The sequence below is a fragment of the Pempheris klunzingeri genome, chromosome 4, assembly GCF_042242105.1.
Source record: "Pempheris klunzingeri isolate RE-2024b chromosome 4, fPemKlu1.hap1, whole genome shotgun sequence".
Taxonomy (NCBI): Eukaryota; Metazoa; Chordata; class Actinopteri; order Acropomatiformes; family Pempheridae; genus Pempheris; species Pempheris klunzingeri.
This window is the reverse complement of record NC_092015.1, coordinates 27,342,464-27,362,148: the sequence shown is the minus strand read 5'-3', so window position 1 is coordinate 27,362,148 and position 19,685 is coordinate 27,342,464. Positions and strand designations below refer to the sequence as shown.

The window sequence follows — 19,685 nt, the reverse complement described above, 5'->3', positions numbered from 1 at the left end:
CACTGTGATGCATGCGTCCTCCAGCAGTAATGTGAGTCAGGCAGTGCCTGTTCATGTGCTGTGTGTGTGGGGTGGGTGGGCTTTGGAGGAAACCCTGAAGAAAGGGGGTTGGCTTCAGTTTTCTATTGGATATTTTCAAAATCAGCGACTCTCCTGAGAGTCTCAAGTCGACGTTGCAGACTCTGCCTTTGAATCACACTCAGAGCTAAACACAGAGGTCTGGAAGAGTAAAGATTTTTCATATTCTCGTGATAAAGCACCAAGGTAACCACGTCATTTAATTGACATTTCTGTAAATCTCTTGTGACAGTGAACAGTTATATGACACACTGCTGGGTTTTTGTGAACATTACAACTGGCCCCAGGTTTGTCGTGTGCTAATTCAATTAAATAATGGATCCAGTAGGCTCAATAGCATAGCATCAGCTATATCAACTGTGTGTTCCCAAACAAAGTAAGAGTTAACCAAACGACCACAAAGCAATTGGTGAACAGTGAACACTTTTGGGGGCCCCTGGAGTCTGGGAACCAGGACAGTGGCCCCCTTTACCCATCTGATAATCCAGCTTTGGCTCCAGGACATATTCCTTCTCTCTGTAGCGTATAGCCACTGTTAATAAACTCACACCTACACGCATGTTTGTTGACCTGTCAGGCTGAGTCACGTGCTGTGGGATGATGAGGATGATGAAGTGCTGGCATGGTGATATTAACAACTGGAAGTGGTCACTGGACAGGGAGGCTGAGTCCTAAGCCCAGTATCTACATGGGACCCTTCAGATGTGCTGATAGAGCAGATCTGAGGATGCTCAGAGTCTCTCTGCGACATATTATACACGTTCAGTGCTGGCTGGAGCTCCATTTGTGCAGCCCCACTCACTGTTCTGAAGCACAGCTGAATAATTGTGCATTCCTCATGATCCCTGGCTCCTGGAACAGGACCTGCTGTTGCTTTGACAAACACGCCAGATTCTGTTTATAATTCTTGATATTTGAAAAGTTTTTCCTTACAGAATAGCATTGCTGGTTTTTAATGACTTTACTGTCTTTTGAACCGTTTCTACAGTTACAACATCACTCTTGAACTTGCTTTACCTGATTTCTGGGCAGTTTGAGCAGCTGATAATAACACAGGGCTCGTGTTCATGAATGAAAAATGAATCATTGAACATCCCCTCGCACAAAAGGATCACCATGCTTTGTACACTGACCTGAGAAATAAACGGATGGTCTCAGGAAGTGATTCAGTTCAGTTCATTCTCCCAAAAGATTTGTTCTTTTGAACGAATCTCTCATGAACACAACTCTTGTGGATGTACGACTGACTGTCCGTTGGTTGGTCCACCATTTTGGTCCAGACTTATCAGATGGGTTTCCATGACAGTTTATCATTGTACAAGTACATCGTGCATGACATAGACTGCAGCATGTAGTTAGTGAATTGGAGTTGGTTTTGATGTGTGCTGTTTTGGAAAATAACTTTAAGAAACAACTACTTTTTTTTCCCATTTCATTTCATTGGTCAAGTGGTAAAATAATAAATTGATTCTAATGTTTTCCTTTCAGAGACAAGTTTACTTTCAGCATAAATTCATTCTGACACATCGGCACATATATCACTGTTAACACACAACGAACAGGGAGAAATCAACCCTCCGGTGACCGTGAGGAAGTACAGACTTAATTCTTCCACCTGGGTCAGAAAGAGGAGCGATGTTGGTACGAGAAATGCTTTATTTTTTAGATCACCATAAAAACACCATGTTATTGTATATTCTTTGGGGAGTTTAGATTAGGACATAAGAAACATATCAGCATTTAGAGAGAAAAAAGAACATAACTAGACAGCAAGCAAACAAATATTACAAGTTCATTTAGTACAATTTACAGATTTAATAGACGCACCACAGATAAAGGTATAAATAAAGATAGACAGAGGCAGGTACATCTTGTCTCCCTATAAAAAAAGACTGACTTTGATGTCCTTGTAATGATGTGTGTGTGTGTGTGTGTGTGTGTGTGTGTGTGTGTGTGTGTGTGTGTGTGTGTGTGTGTGTGTGTGTGTGTGTGTGTGTGTGTTCTCCAGGACGTAGGTGTCAGTAAATCTGTCAAACTCTTGGACACATACAAGTAATGCTGCTCAGGTGAGGACTCTTGAATCCTTAATGTCGTTGGGTCTCTCTCTTAAGTAAAGAGTTTGGTCTTTATGGAGAGCATCTTAGGATAACACTGTCATGAACTGGCGTTATATAAATGAAGATGATTGATTGATTGATTGATTGATTGATTGAAGTAATTTCCCACGACAATGGCCCCAAAAAGGATGCTGACATTGAAAGCTGACACAAAGTGAATCAGGGCTTCTGAAATGGATAATTGACATTCTGACCTAATTGGTCCATCAGTCTGTTATTAAACCTGACTTCTGCTGTGGTCATCCGCTGGTCACCTGCCAAAACCTCTTCCTCCTCCTCCTCCTCCTCCTCCTCCTCCTCCTCCGGACTGTCCACCCTCTCCTCTCTGGAGGTCATCCCGCTCTTCATGCTGATTAGGTCTGCATGAATAGCGGCCTTTGTTCGGCTCCGGTTCCCACGACCCGGCATTCGCCTGGCAGTCGCGTGGCTCTGAAGCGGGGCCCCCGCTTTATGCGACCCAAAGGTGGGGGGACATCTGGTCAATCTGACATCTGCTCACAAACAGTTAAGAGCAGATGTCTGACATTTGAAAACAGTGATCAAAGCCAAGGCGAAGCACACTGCAGGAGTGTAGGAAGACTTTAGTGAAAGAGAGCAGAGGTGTGTGGAGTGTAGATCCCCCCCCCCAGAGCAGAGTTAAACTACTATCACCAGCTGATGCAAATCAGTTGAAAACATTTCTCTGTATAAGTGAAGCATCTCCATGCAGGCAGAGGGCGGGTCCTCTCTCAGGTGGTTTGTCCCCGGTGCTCTGGTGGAAGAATGGCCGTGCAGGCGGTGTAATGTGGCTCCTGAGAAGCACAGCCCAGCGGCTCCCCGGAGGAAAGCTCCGTAACTGCACACTCTTGTTCGGCCCTGCACGGAGAAGACGAAACTGCAGGTTTTTTTTGTTGTGTGGAGAGCGAAGGGGTGGAGTGCGTGGGTGGGGGTGCGTGGTTTCAGGCTGGACATCTGTCGCTTGTGAGTATCTCTCTTTTTTTCTAGGCCGGGTCCCTCGCTTATTGAATGGAGCCAGTGACCTGTCAGTCTTGACTGATGGGACCCCGTGTGTGGGAAAATCCCGCAGCCAAAGAGTTGGAGCATTCACATGCTAATTGAGCCCGATAAATAAGAGGGCCGAGCCGCGCCGAGGGCCCTAGAGACGCGCTCAGATTCCGAGCAGTGGAGGCACAAGCGCTCAGACCCGAGAGGAAACATGACTGCTTCATCTGTGGCGCACGACGTGGGGAAACATCCCAGTGCCAAGGAGGAGAGAAAGGTATCTTACACGTGGAGGTGCCTCCTATAGACCGGTGCCTCCTTTAGGACGCACAGGCTTGGCCCTCTGCGCTCCAGCCTGCAGCCTCACCATCCTTTAACCGACGCTTTTGTTTTTGCCCTTTCAGCTGAGGAAGCCGCTCATCGAGAGGAAACGTCGGGAGAGGATTAACAACTGTTTGGACCAGCTGAAGGAGACCGTGATCGGAGCGTTCAGACTCGATGTGAGTATGCCCACGCGCCTCTCACCCCCCCTCTACGAGTGAAAGAAGGAGGCTGAATGTCGTTAACCTCAAGGATGCTCGTCTCTCAACAGCAATCCAAACTAGAGAAAGCCGATATTCTAGAGATGACAGTGAAACATCTGCAGAACATCCAGACGAATAAGCTCAACGGTAAGGACCATGTCAGGCCGTGTGTGTTCTTATCTGAGATCCTCTCAGCTCTCAGGGTGATCCTGCATGTCTCCCTCAGTGCTCTCAGTGTTCAGGTGTACAGTGATGATTAGAGCTGGGTTGTAGACTGCTCTTATTGTTGTCAGAGTTCAGTCAGATTGTGTTGCTCAGCAGCTTCCTGGTGGGAAACAGCCGGGTGCATGCGGTGCCATCACCACCAGGGGTCGCTGTAAGCTCACACCTCCTCCCTGTCCTCCCACAGACCCCACATTAGGCCTGGAGGCCCAGCAGAAATACAGCACAGGCTACATCCAGTGTATGCACGAGGTCCACAACATGCTCCTCAACTGTGACTGGATGGACAAAACTCTGGGATCCCGCCTGCTCAACCACCTCCTCAAGTCCCTGCCCAGGTCCACGGACGAGTGCCGCCCCCAGCCCACACCCAGACACGATATCCCTCCTCCGGCAAGCCAAGGCCAGGGGCTCCCCGGCACACCCCTCAGAGGAGCCCCCCTCCACAGAGAAGGGCCCACCTGCCACGGGGCTGGACACCAACAGAGACCAGCACTCCACAGCTCCCACCTGGGGATGCTGGAGATGTGGAGGCCCTGGTGAACTAGTGGATTAATGATCTTGGTTCTCCATTTTGTTAGCCAATCCTCTGTTATGTATCTTATAGATATGCTGCTCAGAAGACAAACGTGGGGCAGTTTTGTTCCAGTGATTATTATTGTAGGTGTGCTATAATGATTCTATACAGACCTTTTCTCAGTACTTCCCTTCAGAAGTCGACTTCTTGTAGCCTGCATTATAGAAGGCTCTTATTAATCTTTCATGTATTTATTGTATTAACAGTATATTTATTTGAAATTATAAGGCATGGCTTCCTAGACAGCTCTCTTTGCATAGATGTGTATGTCTTCCTCCTTTGCTGTATGATTAACCCAAACATTAATAATAATAAAACTTATTGTACACTCTTGAAATTTGATCCAGCTTTGTTTTTGTCAGTTATCTCAGCTGCAGCGCAGTGCAGAGGGACAGCACATAGAACAGCTGCCCCTGAGACTTATCGGGTTAGCTTCTATGTGAACAAACAAACATATATATGGAGGTATAACTAGCATATGTAAGTGTTCTGTTCGCTCATTGTTTCAGTTCAGTTTGCTGCAGGGGCATACAGGTGTGTCAGATAAATAGTACCTGTCCGGCAACACGTCACACACACTGTTAACGCCCAGCTGCTGAAGGAGCTATAGGTGCTGTTTAGAGCCTGCTGTTTTGTCAGACATTCTGTTTGGTGGAGGCTAAACGGTGTAAAGGAGAGTGAATGTCGATAGTTTTCACAGTAAGAGTCTCTCAGGTGTTTCTGGTTGCAATAACACTCAAGTGTCCCAGCGAGCCATGACAGCGGCAGAGAGCCTCCATGCTCAGTACCAGGACCCTGACACTGAAGAAGCTAAATGGAACTCAGCCATCTCTCATTCATCATTTACACCTGTGCTTTCCTTAGGTAACATGTTCACTACCATAGTTTTACATGTCAGCAGTTTCAGCTTTAATTAAAGGGTCAGTGCACCCAAATCATAAAGCAACATATTTTCTGACTCAGCTCTGGTGCTATCTATAGTTTCAAGTTTATTGTAGAGGCATTCAAAACAATAAAACAATAAAAATCTCAGGGACTGGCATCTCAAAGCCTGGGCCACTGTTTAAACTTTCTGCTGTATGGGTAGATACCACATTGAGGCAGAAAATATGTTGTTTTTCGTTAATGATTTGGGGGAAGCGAGCCTTTATTCCCACAGCTTGTCAGTACATCTGCTAACACGGGAAAGTGCATTATGAATAAATGCATTGAGCTATAAATCAGAATTCATATTATGTGTTTTGTGATTGAGAAGACATCCCATTTCAAAGTCGACCTCAATGAACAATGAATGTGTAGCAGTAGCAGGATTGTCTGATTTACTGGTTCCATTTGGCCACTGGCAGACGATCCAAATTAAAAGTGGGTTAGACAATCAGATAAGGAACATCAGGACACACTGACACTGACTGTCCACAACAGGACAGGCAGGTCTGAAGAGGCTGTAACTTCACTGCCATCCCCAGGGAGGCTCACAAAAACCTCAGGATGCAGCGTGACTCCAAAGCCCTCTGGTACATTTACGTCCTAATAAAGATGAAATTCATCAGTGGGGTTTGGAAAGAAGGGGGGGGGGGGGGGGGGGGGGGGGGGTGCATATGGCTCATTCTCAAGCTACTCTTACTGTTGAGATTGTCCACCACATGGAGACAGGCGGCGGGTCTGAAGGGAGAGAGAGGTGGTGGCGGGTTGGGGAGGGAGGGAGGGGGGCGCCTGGTCCCTCAGCGGAGCTCACCAACAAAAGCGAGCCGAGACAGCTGCTCTCTCTACAGCCCAGACCATTAAAGATCTGGAACACGGAACTGGGGTCGGCGAGGTGCCAAAATCCCTCCACTTGAAAGGGTCTGAAACTCTTCCTTCATTCGGGACACTACAGTTTTGTGCTACTTGGCGCGGAAATGCTGCGCAATTGTGGAAATACCATGCACCTAAAAACACATTAATGCATCTACCTGGAAGGTGGCACAGATGCCTGCGTGGTTTTTTTCTGCTCTATTGTGAGGCTGATTTGCATGATAATACGGCGCACAAAGCATGTAGAATAACGAGGGCAGGGCGCTCTTATTAGACATTAACAAACAGACTTTGTGCGCAATGGACTAAAGCGGCACATCCAAATATAGAAAGGCCAATAATGACACCACGAATACCATCATCGTTTAATTCTGTCCAAATGTTGCTGAAAGGATGTCAGTCTCATGTTTACAGACACTAGGACACAGACACCGTGTAGCACGGACGGTGTTCTCAGCCAAATGCGCCAGATAAGATAGACTCTCCAACAGCAGAGCAGGCAACGTGAGAACGTAGCTCCACACAAATCAGAAGTCACCAAACAACGAGGAGAACAAACGAGGCGCAGGCCAACACCTGTCGCTTTCTTTGGAGAAGGGCCCTTAATTCCCCCGGCTGATTCAGTTTGGGCCGAGGGGCCGCCAGCAGCAGCTGCCAACTGAAGGCATCGCGTTACATCCGCCAAACAGCCGGTAAATCTGCTGAGGCTCGGACACAAGAGGCAGCAGGAGGAAGAATGGGTAGGGCAGAAAAACAGACAGAGCAGAAACCCACTGCAGGAATGCTGAGATCAAAGATCTGACGCGTAAAAGTGCTCTGGAGATCACAAACACACAATACACAAAACTTCTGAATGATGTCACCAGCTTGTATTTTTATTCATACTGAACGTGTATCAGAAGTCATTGTTGAATAAAAGAATGATTCCCTGGTAATAGGTAACAGTTCGATAATATTCATCAGAGTTTTATTTAAATCATGAAGTGTATGTGTGACTCGAACAGCCCATTCTGCCTCTGCGTGGTAATGACTTGTGTGCAGCTGAATGGAGGTACACACAGTAACAGGGGGAGGAAAAAGCGAGCGGTCGGTCCCCTAACCCACCAAACTGTCTGATTAAAGCCCATCCAGCTCCTCGGGGCGCAGACCGGGGCTGACCGGAGACAAAGGGAGTGGGCGCTCATTGGCTCCGGCCGTGTGCGCTCTGTTGTCCCCCAGCGAGAGCAGCTCAGCCCCTATTCACATGTTAATAAGCCCCTATAAATACTAACAACAGCCACTCAGCGCCAGCAGCACGTCTCTCCAGGACTGCACGGTAAACACAGGGCGCCTCGCCTCGCCTGCTGCGAGTTGGTCTGGTTTTTTTCCCCTCTGCTGTACGCGGTTCCGTTTGCCAGCTGCTCCTCGCTGACGGAGGAAGGAGCGGCAGCGGGAGAAGCCACAGAAGCGGCGACCCAACCAACATGGCTCCCTCGGCTCGGCCCAGCAGCACCGGACTTGATTTGGAAGAGGATGAGTCCTACTACGGCATCCAGAAATCGGACAGAAAGGTATCTACCTGCTCATGCCGCTGCAGAGGGAATCACAGACACTCGCCTCACAGCTCGTGACGCTCTGTGGTGCTGACAGTTCACTGCATCCTTAGACCACAGTCACTTTTACTTTACGCACGCTCTCCTGATGTCCCCGTGGATGTAAGTGTGATATTCTGTGTTCTTGCAGACAAGGAAACCTCTGGTGGAGAAGAAGAGACGCGCCCGCATCAACGAGAGTCTGCAGGAGCTGAGGACTCTGCTGGCGGACACGGACGTGAGTAGGGCGCGCGCACTGACTTGCACCTCAGCTCACCTGAACCCGTGGATTTTTAGGGTTGTGACCGAGCTCCTCTGGTTTGTTCCACAGCTTCACTCCAAGATGGAGAACGCGGAGGTGCTGGAGATGACGGTGAAGAAGGTGGAGGACATCCTGAAGAACCGCAGCCAAGGTGTGCACAGAGGTGTCATCTTAGAGCTCTGTGTGTGAAGCTTGGAGAGACAGACCCTGATTATTTCCTGTTCACACCCGAGGGATCAAATGTCACAACAAAATCCACAACATCGAGTATCACAGTCTTTTCAGCTCCACACTTCAGATTCATAATGCTTTGCTCCATGGTACTTGATCCATGTGGATATGCAACCTGAGGGTTGGGACCCTCAGAAGAGGTCACAGGATAACTTTCAGGGGTCACAAAGTTGTCCCTCTCATTTCCCCTCTTATCCTTTGAGCTCTTATTTAGTAAATTACTAAATATACTTACTTCAGGACTCAAATCAAACTTTAATTAACTTCATCACATAAAACAGGGAAAACAGAAAGGTGTGCTGCCGCTGAGCTAGAGGCTTCTCAAAGTCATTTAATCAGTAGGTTTCATCTCATTACTCTGTGTTCTTCTCTATGTAACCAGTGACAACAACTGACTTGGCTGGAACCACAAGCCTAGTTAGTCTAGCTACAACAAGGTGAAGGTCATTTCATGATCTTTCTGTCTCCCTCCACAGAAACAGACACACTCAACCGAGAAGCCAGTGAGAGGTTTGCGGCTGGCTACATCCAGTGCATGCACGAGGTCCACATGTTCGTGTCCAGCTGTCCTGGGATCGACGCGACGGTGGCCGCAGAGCTCCTCAACCATCTGCTGGAGTGTATGCCCCTGAACGAGGACCACCTCCAGGACGTGCTCATGGATCTAATCACTGACACTTCTGGGAGTAACGGCAGCACTTGGCACGGAGGCGGCGAGGCGCTCTGCGCGAGTCTGGCTTCGCCTGGAGGAAGGAGCCTGTCCAGCGGCTCGTCCTCGGCCCTCTCCCCAGCCCCCTCCGCCACATCCAGCGAGGACCTTTGCTCCGACCTGGACGAGACCGACAGCGAGCACAACCAGAGCTCCACAGAGGGCTCGGAGAACAGGGAGGCCCTCAGCATGCCCACCGTGACCTACCCTCGGTCTATGTGGAGACCCTGGTAGGGGTCTGGGGTCTGGATGGGATCCAGCAGCAATATGTTGGAGCTTTCTTTTAGGGTGTGACACTGGACCTCGAACTGGAAGGAAAATTCCCCGTTCAACGCATGAACACTTGGGAAATAACCTTTTTGGTGTCGTATCTTGCATTAACATAAATATCTGGCCACATGCATGGATTTGTTTTTTCTGGATTCCCCGAGCACACACACACACACACACACACACACACACACACACACACATAGGCACACACACACACACAGACCAGTTTGTCCACTGATAACAGCTTCAGTGACCAAGATGCTTGGCAACGCAAGATCACATTGCGCTTTGAGGAGGGGCCATGACTGTGGCTTTTCTCTGCACCCCCACCTGACTGCAGCAAGTTCAAAACCTTTCATTGGCATTTTGGGAAATGTAGGAATTCACTTGGTGAAGTAGAAATAGACAGTGCAGGCTGACGGACCAACAGCTCATCAGAAGAAATGCTCCTGACATGCTTTGGATATCACAGAAAAAACACTCAGTGTTAAAGGTTTGGAGTTTTCCTTTGTCTCATTAGTGGAGCCCTTCCTCTGAAGGGCTCCTGCAGGTGGGGGCCCGTCTGAAAGTACTTGAAAGTACTCCCCCTTTCCTTTCCTGGCTTTCACTCCACTGTTGCGACTTTTCTTTACACCTGGAGAAACACTCACTTATAACCCAACAAGGGACAGACGAGGACCAGTTCAAGTTCACACTCTTCTGTGTCAGTAACTCAGTGTAAATAGGATTTGTATGTGGGGAAAAGCTCTTTTAGAAACTGAGAAGTTTGGCAATGCCTCTGATTAATATAAATATTTCTATTGTATTTCATGAAGGTCAGTAGTTTACTGGACCGGTAGTCTCCTTCAGAATGACCACTTTATGTTGTAATGATTAGAAATGTCAGTAAAATGTCTGAATTTGCTAAATAAAATAATGTGAGTGAAACGCTGCTCTCTGACTGGACTCACTGTCTCATATCAGGAAATAAGATTCCAGGGAATATGAATTTATTGTTGAATGTTTTTCATAATGTGTGTGAAGTGATTTAGAGCAATAAGATATTAAGAGCCCTGCATGGCCCATTCAAGCACAGCCAGGTCTTTAACAGAGAGAGAGAAACCAGCAGCATTAAACATCCAAATCAAATTCAATGTTATTTAGAGCGTCTGTTGACCATTTGGTGCCACGGACTAAAAGTCTCCTGCGATGAGCTTAAAGCATTAAAATGCTTCACCACGCTCCAAATGAAGGATCTGCTCTGTTCCTGTTCACACCTCGACCTGCCGTCAGCTCTCACCACGAGGACGCGCAGCGCGTGTGCGCACATGAAAGAGTCGCACCTCTCCAAGTGTCTCCAGTCTCACCTCACGGACAAAGAGCACAGTGACAAAGGCCTGTTAGATCCTGGACCAGCCATCGGCCCATGGGGACGCACCGTCCGGCGGCGGGCCCGCAGAGCATCACGGTCCGTCATTGTTGGCAGTCAGATGATGCTGCAGTCCTGAAGGGCTAATGAACAGACCCGGGGGGAGGAGAGGAGGAGAGAGGGGGTGATCTCAAAGTGGACCCGGGTGTGAAGGTCGGAGGAAACGGAGGAGACACGGTGATCAAAGCTGAGAGCATCTGAAAGGAGAGCGTCAAATGGTCTCAGATACAAAGGAGACAGGCAGGCTGCGATTCTTCAAAGGGACCTCACACACACACACACACACACACACACACACACACACACACACACACACACACACTGGTATGACTTTGGACTGACACTTGATCTTCAGGACACCTTCAGAAATGGATCTGTTCAGAGCAAAGGCCAGCGAAGGAAAGAGGAAAGATATGATCTGCTTAGATAGAAGCATCTGTTTTATTTAAGCAGTTATTTTATTTGTAAAATATTAAAGGAGCAGTTCCACAAATATTAAATATAGCAGCTGGATTCTCTGTGAAATGCTGTATTGTAAAATGATAATAAAGCTCAACCTTGAGGATAGAAGATATTTTTTTTGTTACCTTTGGATAGACTAGTTGTTCCCCTTTCCAGTCAGTGCTGAGCAAACTGTCTGCTAGCTGTAGCTTTATATTTACTGGACACTTTGCTCTCCAGCAGAAAGCTAATAAGGATGTTTCTCAAAATGTTCAAAAGTTTCTTCTGATCTGTAGATATTTGACTAATCTCACCAGCAGTTCCCAGCTGAACACCCACAGCACAGCTGTGTTTGACTGAGCCAACAGCTTCTTCTGTCATTCTACTTTTTGTCCTTTGTAGATTTCAGCCAAACCCTGTTTCAAACAGAGTAAATTAAATTACAGTAAGTCCATAAACATAGCATCTATGTTTGGGTGTGTGATAGGAAACAGGTGGGTGCCTGGGTGTGGGTGTTGATTTTTAGGACCCTCTGCTAAATTAAATTACAGACACACCCAACTCTGTCTGAGGTGAAAGCTGAATAAAGCCCTAATCTTTACAATTGTAGCCATAACATCACTGCAACTACCTGCCAGAGATTCATGGTGCTATGGTTAATAAGACGATGTGTAGGTTTTTTTGTTTATCTATGGGTGAGTATGCGTGTGTGTGTATCCATGTACATGTAATTACGTGTATATGTATGTATATGCTTTGCTTTTTTATATATATAATCTCCAACGGATATATGCATTTTTGCTTGTGTCTTTGTTAAAGGGAAAAAAAAAAAAGGAAAACATACCTCATTATATTGTACTATATGACATTGTAAAATCAATAAATAAATACATAAAAAAAACAAATTTAAATTGTTTTTGGTACAAACAAGAGTTAATGAGTGTAGGAAAACTTCCCGCCATCAAACCCATGCTGCTAACTGAAAGCAAGAGACGGCAGGCCGAACACATTACCAGAGTTGGGTTTAGTGGCGAAAAAGAAAAAATCAGACAGGAGGGAGGACTTTTGCATCCAAAAGCATCAGCTGAGGGTTTGTGAATTCTGAGGTTAAAGGTCAGTGTGGTGCAACAGTTGGTGAGAGTGCATCAACGGTAGAGGCGAGCATATGGCGCTGAAACAGATCCCCAGGGGGACCCTGCCATCCTTCTCAACTGTCTCTGGCTGTGAGAGAGCAACCAGCGGCATACATGAGCTGTATGCAACACACAATACACAATACACACTACACAATACACACTACGCACTACACACTACACAATACACACTACACACTACACAATACACAATACACACTACACAATACACACTACACACTACACAATACACACTACACACTACACACTACGCACTACACACTACACAATACACACTACACACTACACACTACACACTACACAGTACACACTACACACTACACCACACTCAGCTGTTTCACTTTGTCACATTAATTAGTGTTCTCTGCAAAACAATTAAACACTGGAAATGGATTTCTGGCAGCCTTTGAAAAATGATGTGATAAACTAGACTGGAGGGCTCCATCACTTATAACGAAGAACATCATTAACTAATCCTCTCATATTCATCGATTCACAAAGTGAAATGTGTCAATACTGGCATGTTTCCTCCCTCGCACCGCTTGGTGTTCAGGCCCTAATAATAATCTTTTCAGTTTCAACTATGTTTTAGGCCCCCTGGTCACCTCGTTTTTTTGGCATTGCACGTATTTTTTCGAGGCCTACCTGCTCGGGGCCTATGAGGTCCGTACACCTCTTGGTTCTTGGGTACTGGCCCTTGCATGTTTTTCACCCATGCAGTTTCAATAGGGTCCTCGCACCGCTTGGTGCTCGGGCCCTAATAATAATTCCTTGCATTTCAACTATGTTTCGGGCCCCCTGGTTGCCAAGTTTTTTGCCATTTCACGTATTTTTCCAGGCCTATGAGGTCCGTACACCTCTTGGTTCTTGGGTACTTGCACGTTTCCTCCCTTGCACGTTTTCCCCCTCGCATTTCAATAGGGTCCTCTCACCTGTTGGTGTTCGGGCCCTAATAACGATAAAAAAGGCATAAAAGAGTAGCAGCAGTGAGTAGTGCAAATGTTGCAATGTTCACATTTATTGGGTTTTCCATTAGATTATAGTACCTGGTACCAGGTACTTTTACTGCCTACTTGGGTTTTGGATTTATTCAAATTGCTATTAATAATATGCAATTGCATGCAATTAGTGATACTGTTGACACATTTCAGAATGTTTTGAACAACGGTACCACAGAAAGCAAAAATAAACTCTACGTTTGGTGAAGTTGGGTGAAAGAATTGTGGGAAAAATAGCGGGAGGGTACAACAGTTCAAAAAACAATACAACCACTTTAAAAATGTGTAAACTCTAGCTGTCAGCTTCATGACATATACTGTAAATGCAGCCCATAGGTGGTTTCTGCATGGCAGCAGAACGGTGACTGATGGGGTGCCCACAGACTAGTGGACGCTGACTCGTCTCCTCTATGCATGTTTTGATTCAGGGACACGTGAAAATGTCTCTGAAACCCCAAACATTTGCACATCAGAAAAACTCCTGTTTATTCACTGCTTGAGTCTGTCTTCTTAAACAGCCCCAGTTACTCTGCTGTGGGACTGAATTGCCAGGCTGTAGGAATTACAGCATTTACAGCCTTCGCTCCCCTGTTGTTTAACATATTCTGATGATGAATCTATTCAATAAGAAACTAATTATTCCGTTTAAGCAGAGGACTCAGCCCTGTGAACCTCTCTCAGCTAAACACACTTTACAGCACCACGTCTCTCCGTAACCTCAGTCCGTCTTTACACACTTCGGATCCTTGAGATATTAGAGTTTCTCTGTTCAAACTGTCACACATTAAAAAACATTTTAGGTGACAAAGAAAGGAAAAATATCAATGTATGTAATATCGTATGTATAGTCAGCTATTTGTTGAGGCTAATACCAATGGCTGCATGTTGTTTCACTAAAATATCCAAAATGTAAAATGCACAACGAGAGCAAAGAGGAACTATGGGCTTCTCAGGAGAACAAGAATGATGTGCTGAGGAGGATACGGATGATATATGTATTACATTCAGTGTGTATTAAGTGTGAACACACACCAACATGTCAATAAACCTGGCAGAAATGTCAAATTGCTTTCTCCAGGTTAAAAGTTGCTTTCTCCCAAAAGGCCTTCGAGGGTCAACTGGACATTTCAAACCATGTCTTTAGGGGATTTCCAGCACAAGTCAGGGAGGAAAGACATGAATTCCTACGTCTGTGTGTGTGTGTGTGTGTGTGTGTGGGAGACAGGAGGGCATGGGTAGAAATCAATAACTACCCAGGAGGGGCTGCTTATGTTGTATTGTGAGCTGGACATGAGGGAGTGTGCATGTTCAAACAGACTGAGAAAGAGAGAGGCAGCGAGGTGTGTAGCCCCAAAGTGTTCAATACTAAAAATGTAGTTAAAATAAATACAATAATTAATGAAATAATAAAATAAATTGTTAAAACTCATCCTTATTTTCAGAATTTAATTTGATCTATTTTTCAGAAACTGTTTCTGAAATCTCTTTGTATTTCATAATAGTGTTTTTTCCAATAACAACCTTAACAATTATTTCCTAATGTTGCTTTCTTGCCTCTAAGGAAGACCAGATTTAGCCAATTAGCTGGAGCAAAACCAAAGTAGTATCTGCATATAGCTGATGCTGTAAATAAAAGCAACACACTGGCGCAGAAACTAAAGTAAACATATGTTTGTCTATGTTGTCTTTATTAATTTGGTCTTGCACACTTTGGGGTTCCTTAGGGAGAGAGGATATTGTGTCCATTTCAGTGCATGAAGGAGTGTGTGCGCTGCAAAAAGTCATCTATTCTGAAATTAATTTACCTCAAGTATTTAAGAGAGAGATAATTCCACTTGTCTCTGGTAAGATTCAGTTTTCCTTTTGTCTTACAGTTGTCTCAATGTCCTCTAAAAACACTCAACTTGTAAAAAGACTGACTCACCAGTGAAAAAGATGTTTTGCACGCAATGATCCATGGAAGTGACTGATAAGCTGAGGTCTCTGCACACTAGGCCTTCTGAGAGTTTACATGGCACACAAGTGAGGGAGAAGGTTGTTTTTGTCCACTGTGGGTTTGTCTGGTAACACTTTAGTAGCAGCTGCATGAGAAGGAGACACAAAATGAAACAAACAATAAGACTTGTAAAGTCAAAACATGTCCAGTAATGTTTCTGACTGAGAAACAGGTTTTTCTGTTTAGCCTGGATGCTGTATCAGAGTACTGTGTGTGTGTGTGTGTGTGTGTGTGTGTGTGTGTGTGTGTGTGTGTGTGTGTGTGTGTGTGTCATGTCATGTTCCATCGCTGTGTTCTTCATAATTTAGCAGTGCGGGTCCCCGTGCCGGTGACCTGACAACGGTGCTCCTGCACTCAAGTTACAAATAATTTCAACATGATTCGTTCACCTAAAAACTTTAGAACTCAGAAATCTGGTCAGATTCTAATTTAAACCACTTTTCTTTTTAAAATGTCATACTCAAGTGACTTAGTAAACATTCTTAATATTCCCTAATAAAAATCATCAATCATACATTAACATATTTATTTTTCCAATTTTATTGAAATCAAGATAAGCTGAAATTTGTGGGGGGGGGGAACCGGAGCACCCGAAGTAAACCTCACAATGAAAGGGGAAAAGGGGAAAAGGGGAAAAGGGGAAACGCTCAGTTATTTTGACGTTTGAAGACGAAAACCACTCTCATCTTCGCTCTACTAAAGAGTTTGCAGGTCCTCTGAAAAAGATTTTTCTTCTTGATGTTAGCGTCATCAGCAGGTCCAGGGGCAGCTGCAGCTCCCTCTGTGTTGTCGTCATCTGTGTCTGTAGAGCTGTCATCGCGAGGGGTAGCAGCGAAATTTGTGTGGGGGGGAAACCGGAGCACCCGGAGTAGCCCTCACAATGAAAGGGGAAAAGGGGAAACGCTCAGTTACTTTGACGTTTGAAGACGGAAACCACTCTCACCTTCGCTCTACTAAAGAGTTTGCAGGTCCTCTGAAAAAGGTTTTTCTTCTTTTTCTTCTTGATGTTAGTGTCATCAGCAGGTCCAGGGGCAGCTGCAGCTCCCTCTGTGTTGTCGTCATCTGTGTCTGTAGAGCTGTCATCGCGAGGAATAGCAGCACCTGAGTCTTCCTCAGTGGCAATAGCAGTGTCTCCTACTGGCTCGCTGTTCCAGCCTTCAGCCTGGTCAAGTCTGTGGTCCTCAGTGTCGGAGAGAGGATTATCGGTCTCATTCAAACTGTGGGAGAGGTTAACGGTCATAAGGTCAGCATTTGCATACGAGCTGGTCTCAGCCAGGTGAGTCATTGTCATGAAAGGGTGTGCTAGGGCTTCCCTGGGTGTGATTCTCTTTCCAGGGTCCATTTGCAAAATCGATTTTAGGAGGCTTAAAAATGCCATCCTATCTTTATATTCAAGAGCGTTGCTTTTCTCTGGGAAATTCTTCACTTCATACTCCAGATTTCCAATACGCCGGAAAAACTCCCACACAACGTCAGGCTCTTTACCAGTGGCCTGCTTGTACTCCTGTGGTGACTTCAGTCTCCACCCTGGACTGCTGGAGCCCTCCTCTCTGCTGAAAAACAACGAGGTGTACTTGCCAGCACTCAGCAGGAGGTCCTCTGGTTGACCCAGCACGTGTATCATAGCTTTCATCCTATGATAGTCACAGTCTCCACCGAAGATGGCATCACAAAAGTACAGGAAGGACATGATGCATCCCACTGACCACATGTCAACAGCCTCAGACAGGGGAAGGCCCAGGGTCAACTCTGGAGCCCTGTATGGTTTAGTCTGTACGATCACCCCAGTGTAAAATCCGATGACTGGAATTGCCAGACCGAAGTCGATGAGCTTCACCCTGAACGGCTGATCCTTGTGGTTGACAAGCATTATGTTGTCAGGTTTCAGGTCCCCATGTACGATGCCGATATCTTTCAGGGCGTCAAATGCTACGAATAGCTGCTGCATCACAGTGCGAATTTCATTAAGATTCAATGGCTTTCTAGTTTCGTTAAACAGGTCCCAAAGGCTCCTGTCCAGCATCTCGAAGGCCAGGCAGGAGAAGCTGAGGTATGTGAAACTGTCCATGAATCTTACTATGTTTGTCTTTTCTGGGTCAAGAGCGCTGATTTCTTTCAGCATCCTCAATTCCCAGCTGCAGTCATCTCTGTCCTCGAGGATCTTAACTGCCACCAAGTTGTCTGTTGTCATATCGACACACTTGGCAACTTTGCCAAAACCTCCCTCATCTATAAAGTCCATCACCAGGTAGCGGGTGGACTCGCTGGGGAGGACATCTAACCTCTGGACCGGAAATGGTTCATAAGGTGTGCCGTTGTTCTCCTCCGTGTTTGTAGGGCTGTCATTGCGAGGAATAGCAGCACCTGAGTCTTCCTCAGTGGCAGTAGCAATGTCTCCTACTGGCTTGCTGTCCCAGCCTTCATCACTGGAACAAGTGGAAGAGCTGTCACCTGAGGAGACACTGCTGGCTGATATTATAGTGTCTTTGTCACTGGAACTTGGAATTGATGAATGTCCATTAAAGATGCAACTGGTGGCTGGTACTGCATCTTGGTTACTGGAAGTGTCAACATCAGCATTGGTACCACTGTAACCCTCAGTGTCGGAGAGAGGATTATCTGACTCATCCAAACTGTGGGAGAGGGTAACGGTCATGAGCTGAAGGCCAGCATTTGCATACGAGATGGCCTCAGTCAAGTGAGTCATTGTCATGAAAGGGTGTGCTAGGGCTTCCCTGGGTGTGATTCTCTTTCCAGCGTCCATTTGCAGAATCGATTTTAGGAGGCTTAAAAATGCCATCCTATCTTCATATTCAAGAGCGTTGCTTTTCTCTGGGAAATTCTTCACTTCATACTCCAGATTTCCTATCTCCTGGAAAAACTCCCAGTCAACGTCAGGCTCGTTACCAGTGGCCTGCTTGTACTCCTCTGGTGACTTCAGTCTCCACCCTGGACTGCTGGAGCCCTCCTCTCTGCTGAAAAACGATGAAGTGTTCTTGCCAGCACTCAGCAGGAGGTCCTCTGGTTGACCCAGCATGTGTATCATAGCTTTCATCCTATGATAGTCACAGTCTCCACCGAAGATGTTACATCCAAAGTACAGGAAGGACATGATGCATCCCACTGACCACATGTCAATAGCCTCGGACAGGGGAAGGCCCAGGGTCAACTCTGGAGCCCTGTATGGTTTAGCCTGTACGGTCATCCCAGTGTAAAATCCGAGGACTGGAATTGCCAGACCGAAGTCGATGAGCTTCAGCCTGAACGGCTGATCCTTGTGGTTGACAAGCATTATGTTGTCAGGTTTCAGGTCCCCATGTACCATGCCGATATCTTTCAGGGCGTCAAGTGCTACGAATAGCTGCTGCATCACAGGGCGAATTTCATTAAGATTCAATGGCGCTCTAGTTTCGTTAAACAGGTCCCAAAGGCTCCTGTCCAGCATCTCGAAGGCCAGGCAGGAGAAGCTGTGGTACGTGAAACTATCAATGAATCTTACTATGTTTGTCTTTTCTGGGTCAAGAGCGCTGATTTCTTCCATCATCTCCAATTCCCAGCTGCAGTCATCTCTGTCCTCGAGGATCTTCACTGCCACCAATTTGTTTGTTGTCATATCGACACACTTGGCAACTTTGCCAAATCTTCCCTCACCTATAAAGTCCATCACCAGGTAGTTGGTGGACTCGCTGGGGAGGATATCAGACCTCTGGACCTGAAATGGTTCAGCAGGTGTGTCGTTGTTCTCCTCCATCGTAGATTTCTTTGTAACTAAGGTCGACGTAGAAGTTGGGGAAGACATTTATGGCGTGAAATGTTTCCAAATCCTTTCCAAACACAGTATAGTTGTACGCTCAGGCTCTCACTCTGAAGGTTACAGAAGGTGTCTGACCAGCTCTACTTATAGACTTTTTCAAGATGACATCACAGAGTTCCGGGAGATCAAAGCCAAAATAGAATTCTGAGTTTCAAACAAACAAACACAAATCTATTTAAAAAAAACTTTATTACCATGACAACCGGTAAACTGTTTTCAGTTAAGTTCAATTCACTTCAACAGTGGTTGGCATGACATTTAACAAGAAGACAGACAACAATCAAATAACAAAACAATAGTTTGGACAGCGCGTGAAGGACTTATATGTAACTTCATGTGTCCCCTATGTTGCGCTAGAAAACAGCTGCTAATGACGTCCTGTATTCCAGTATATGAAGTGTTGACTACACTGTGAAGGTCTTGAGGCTTTTCTGACTAAACATGAGAAATGTGAAACACACTGGATAATCTACAGTGAACTTAGAAGAACTTTCGGTCCCATGGCGAGACACAGAACTTTGACAGCGTGCCACGG

General features: G+C 46.0%; 2 protein-coding genes across 2 annotated transcripts; both read left to right on the top strand.

Annotated features, from left to right (window-relative positions):
- Positions 1-3,390: 3,390 nt before the first annotated feature.
- Positions 3,391-4,465, top strand: her8.2 (hairy-related 8.2). Its single transcript, XM_070829858.1, has 4 exons — positions 3,391-3,453; positions 3,581-3,676; positions 3,769-3,847; positions 4,110-4,465. The coding sequence occupies exons 1-4, from the start codon at positions 3,391-3,393 to the stop codon at positions 4,463-4,465; spliced, it is 594 nt and encodes a 197-aa protein (XP_070685959.1).
- Positions 4,466-7,756: 3,291 nt separating this feature from the next.
- Positions 7,757-9,304, top strand: her13 (hairy-related 13). The gene is made up of 4 exons (XM_070829646.1): positions 7,757-7,843; positions 8,016-8,102; positions 8,196-8,277; positions 8,834-9,304. Exons 1-4 carry the CDS (start codon positions 7,757-7,759, stop codon positions 9,298-9,300), a joined length of 723 nt encoding a protein of 240 aa, XP_070685747.1. The 3' UTR covers positions 9,301-9,304.
- The last annotated feature ends 10,381 nt before the right edge of the window (positions 9,305-19,685 follow it).

Excerpts from the sequence above, each read along its gene's own strand:
- her8.2 (XM_070829858.1), top strand. The coding sequence starts at position 3,391 with ATGACTGCTTCATCTGTGGCGCACGACGTGGGGAAACATCCCAGTGCC. Across the intron at positions 3,677-3,768 it reads TCGGAGCGTTCAGACTCGAT|CAATCCAAACTAGAGAAAGC; the intron begins GTGAGTATGCCC and ends GTCTCTCAACAG. Across the intron at positions 3,848-4,109 it reads CCAGACGAATAAGCTCAACG|ACCCCACATTAGGCCTGGAG; the intron begins GTAAGGACCATG and ends GTCCTCCCACAG.
- her13 (XM_070829646.1), top strand. The coding sequence starts at position 7,757 with ATGGCTCCCTCGGCTCGGCCCAGCAGCACCGGACTTGATTTGGAAGAG. Across the intron at positions 7,844-8,015 it reads TCCAGAAATCGGACAGAAAG|ACAAGGAAACCTCTGGTGGA; the intron begins GTATCTACCTGC and ends GTGTTCTTGCAG. Across the intron at positions 8,278-8,833 it reads CCTGAAGAACCGCAGCCAAG|AAACAGACACACTCAACCGA; the intron begins GTGTGCACAGAG and ends CTCCCTCCACAG.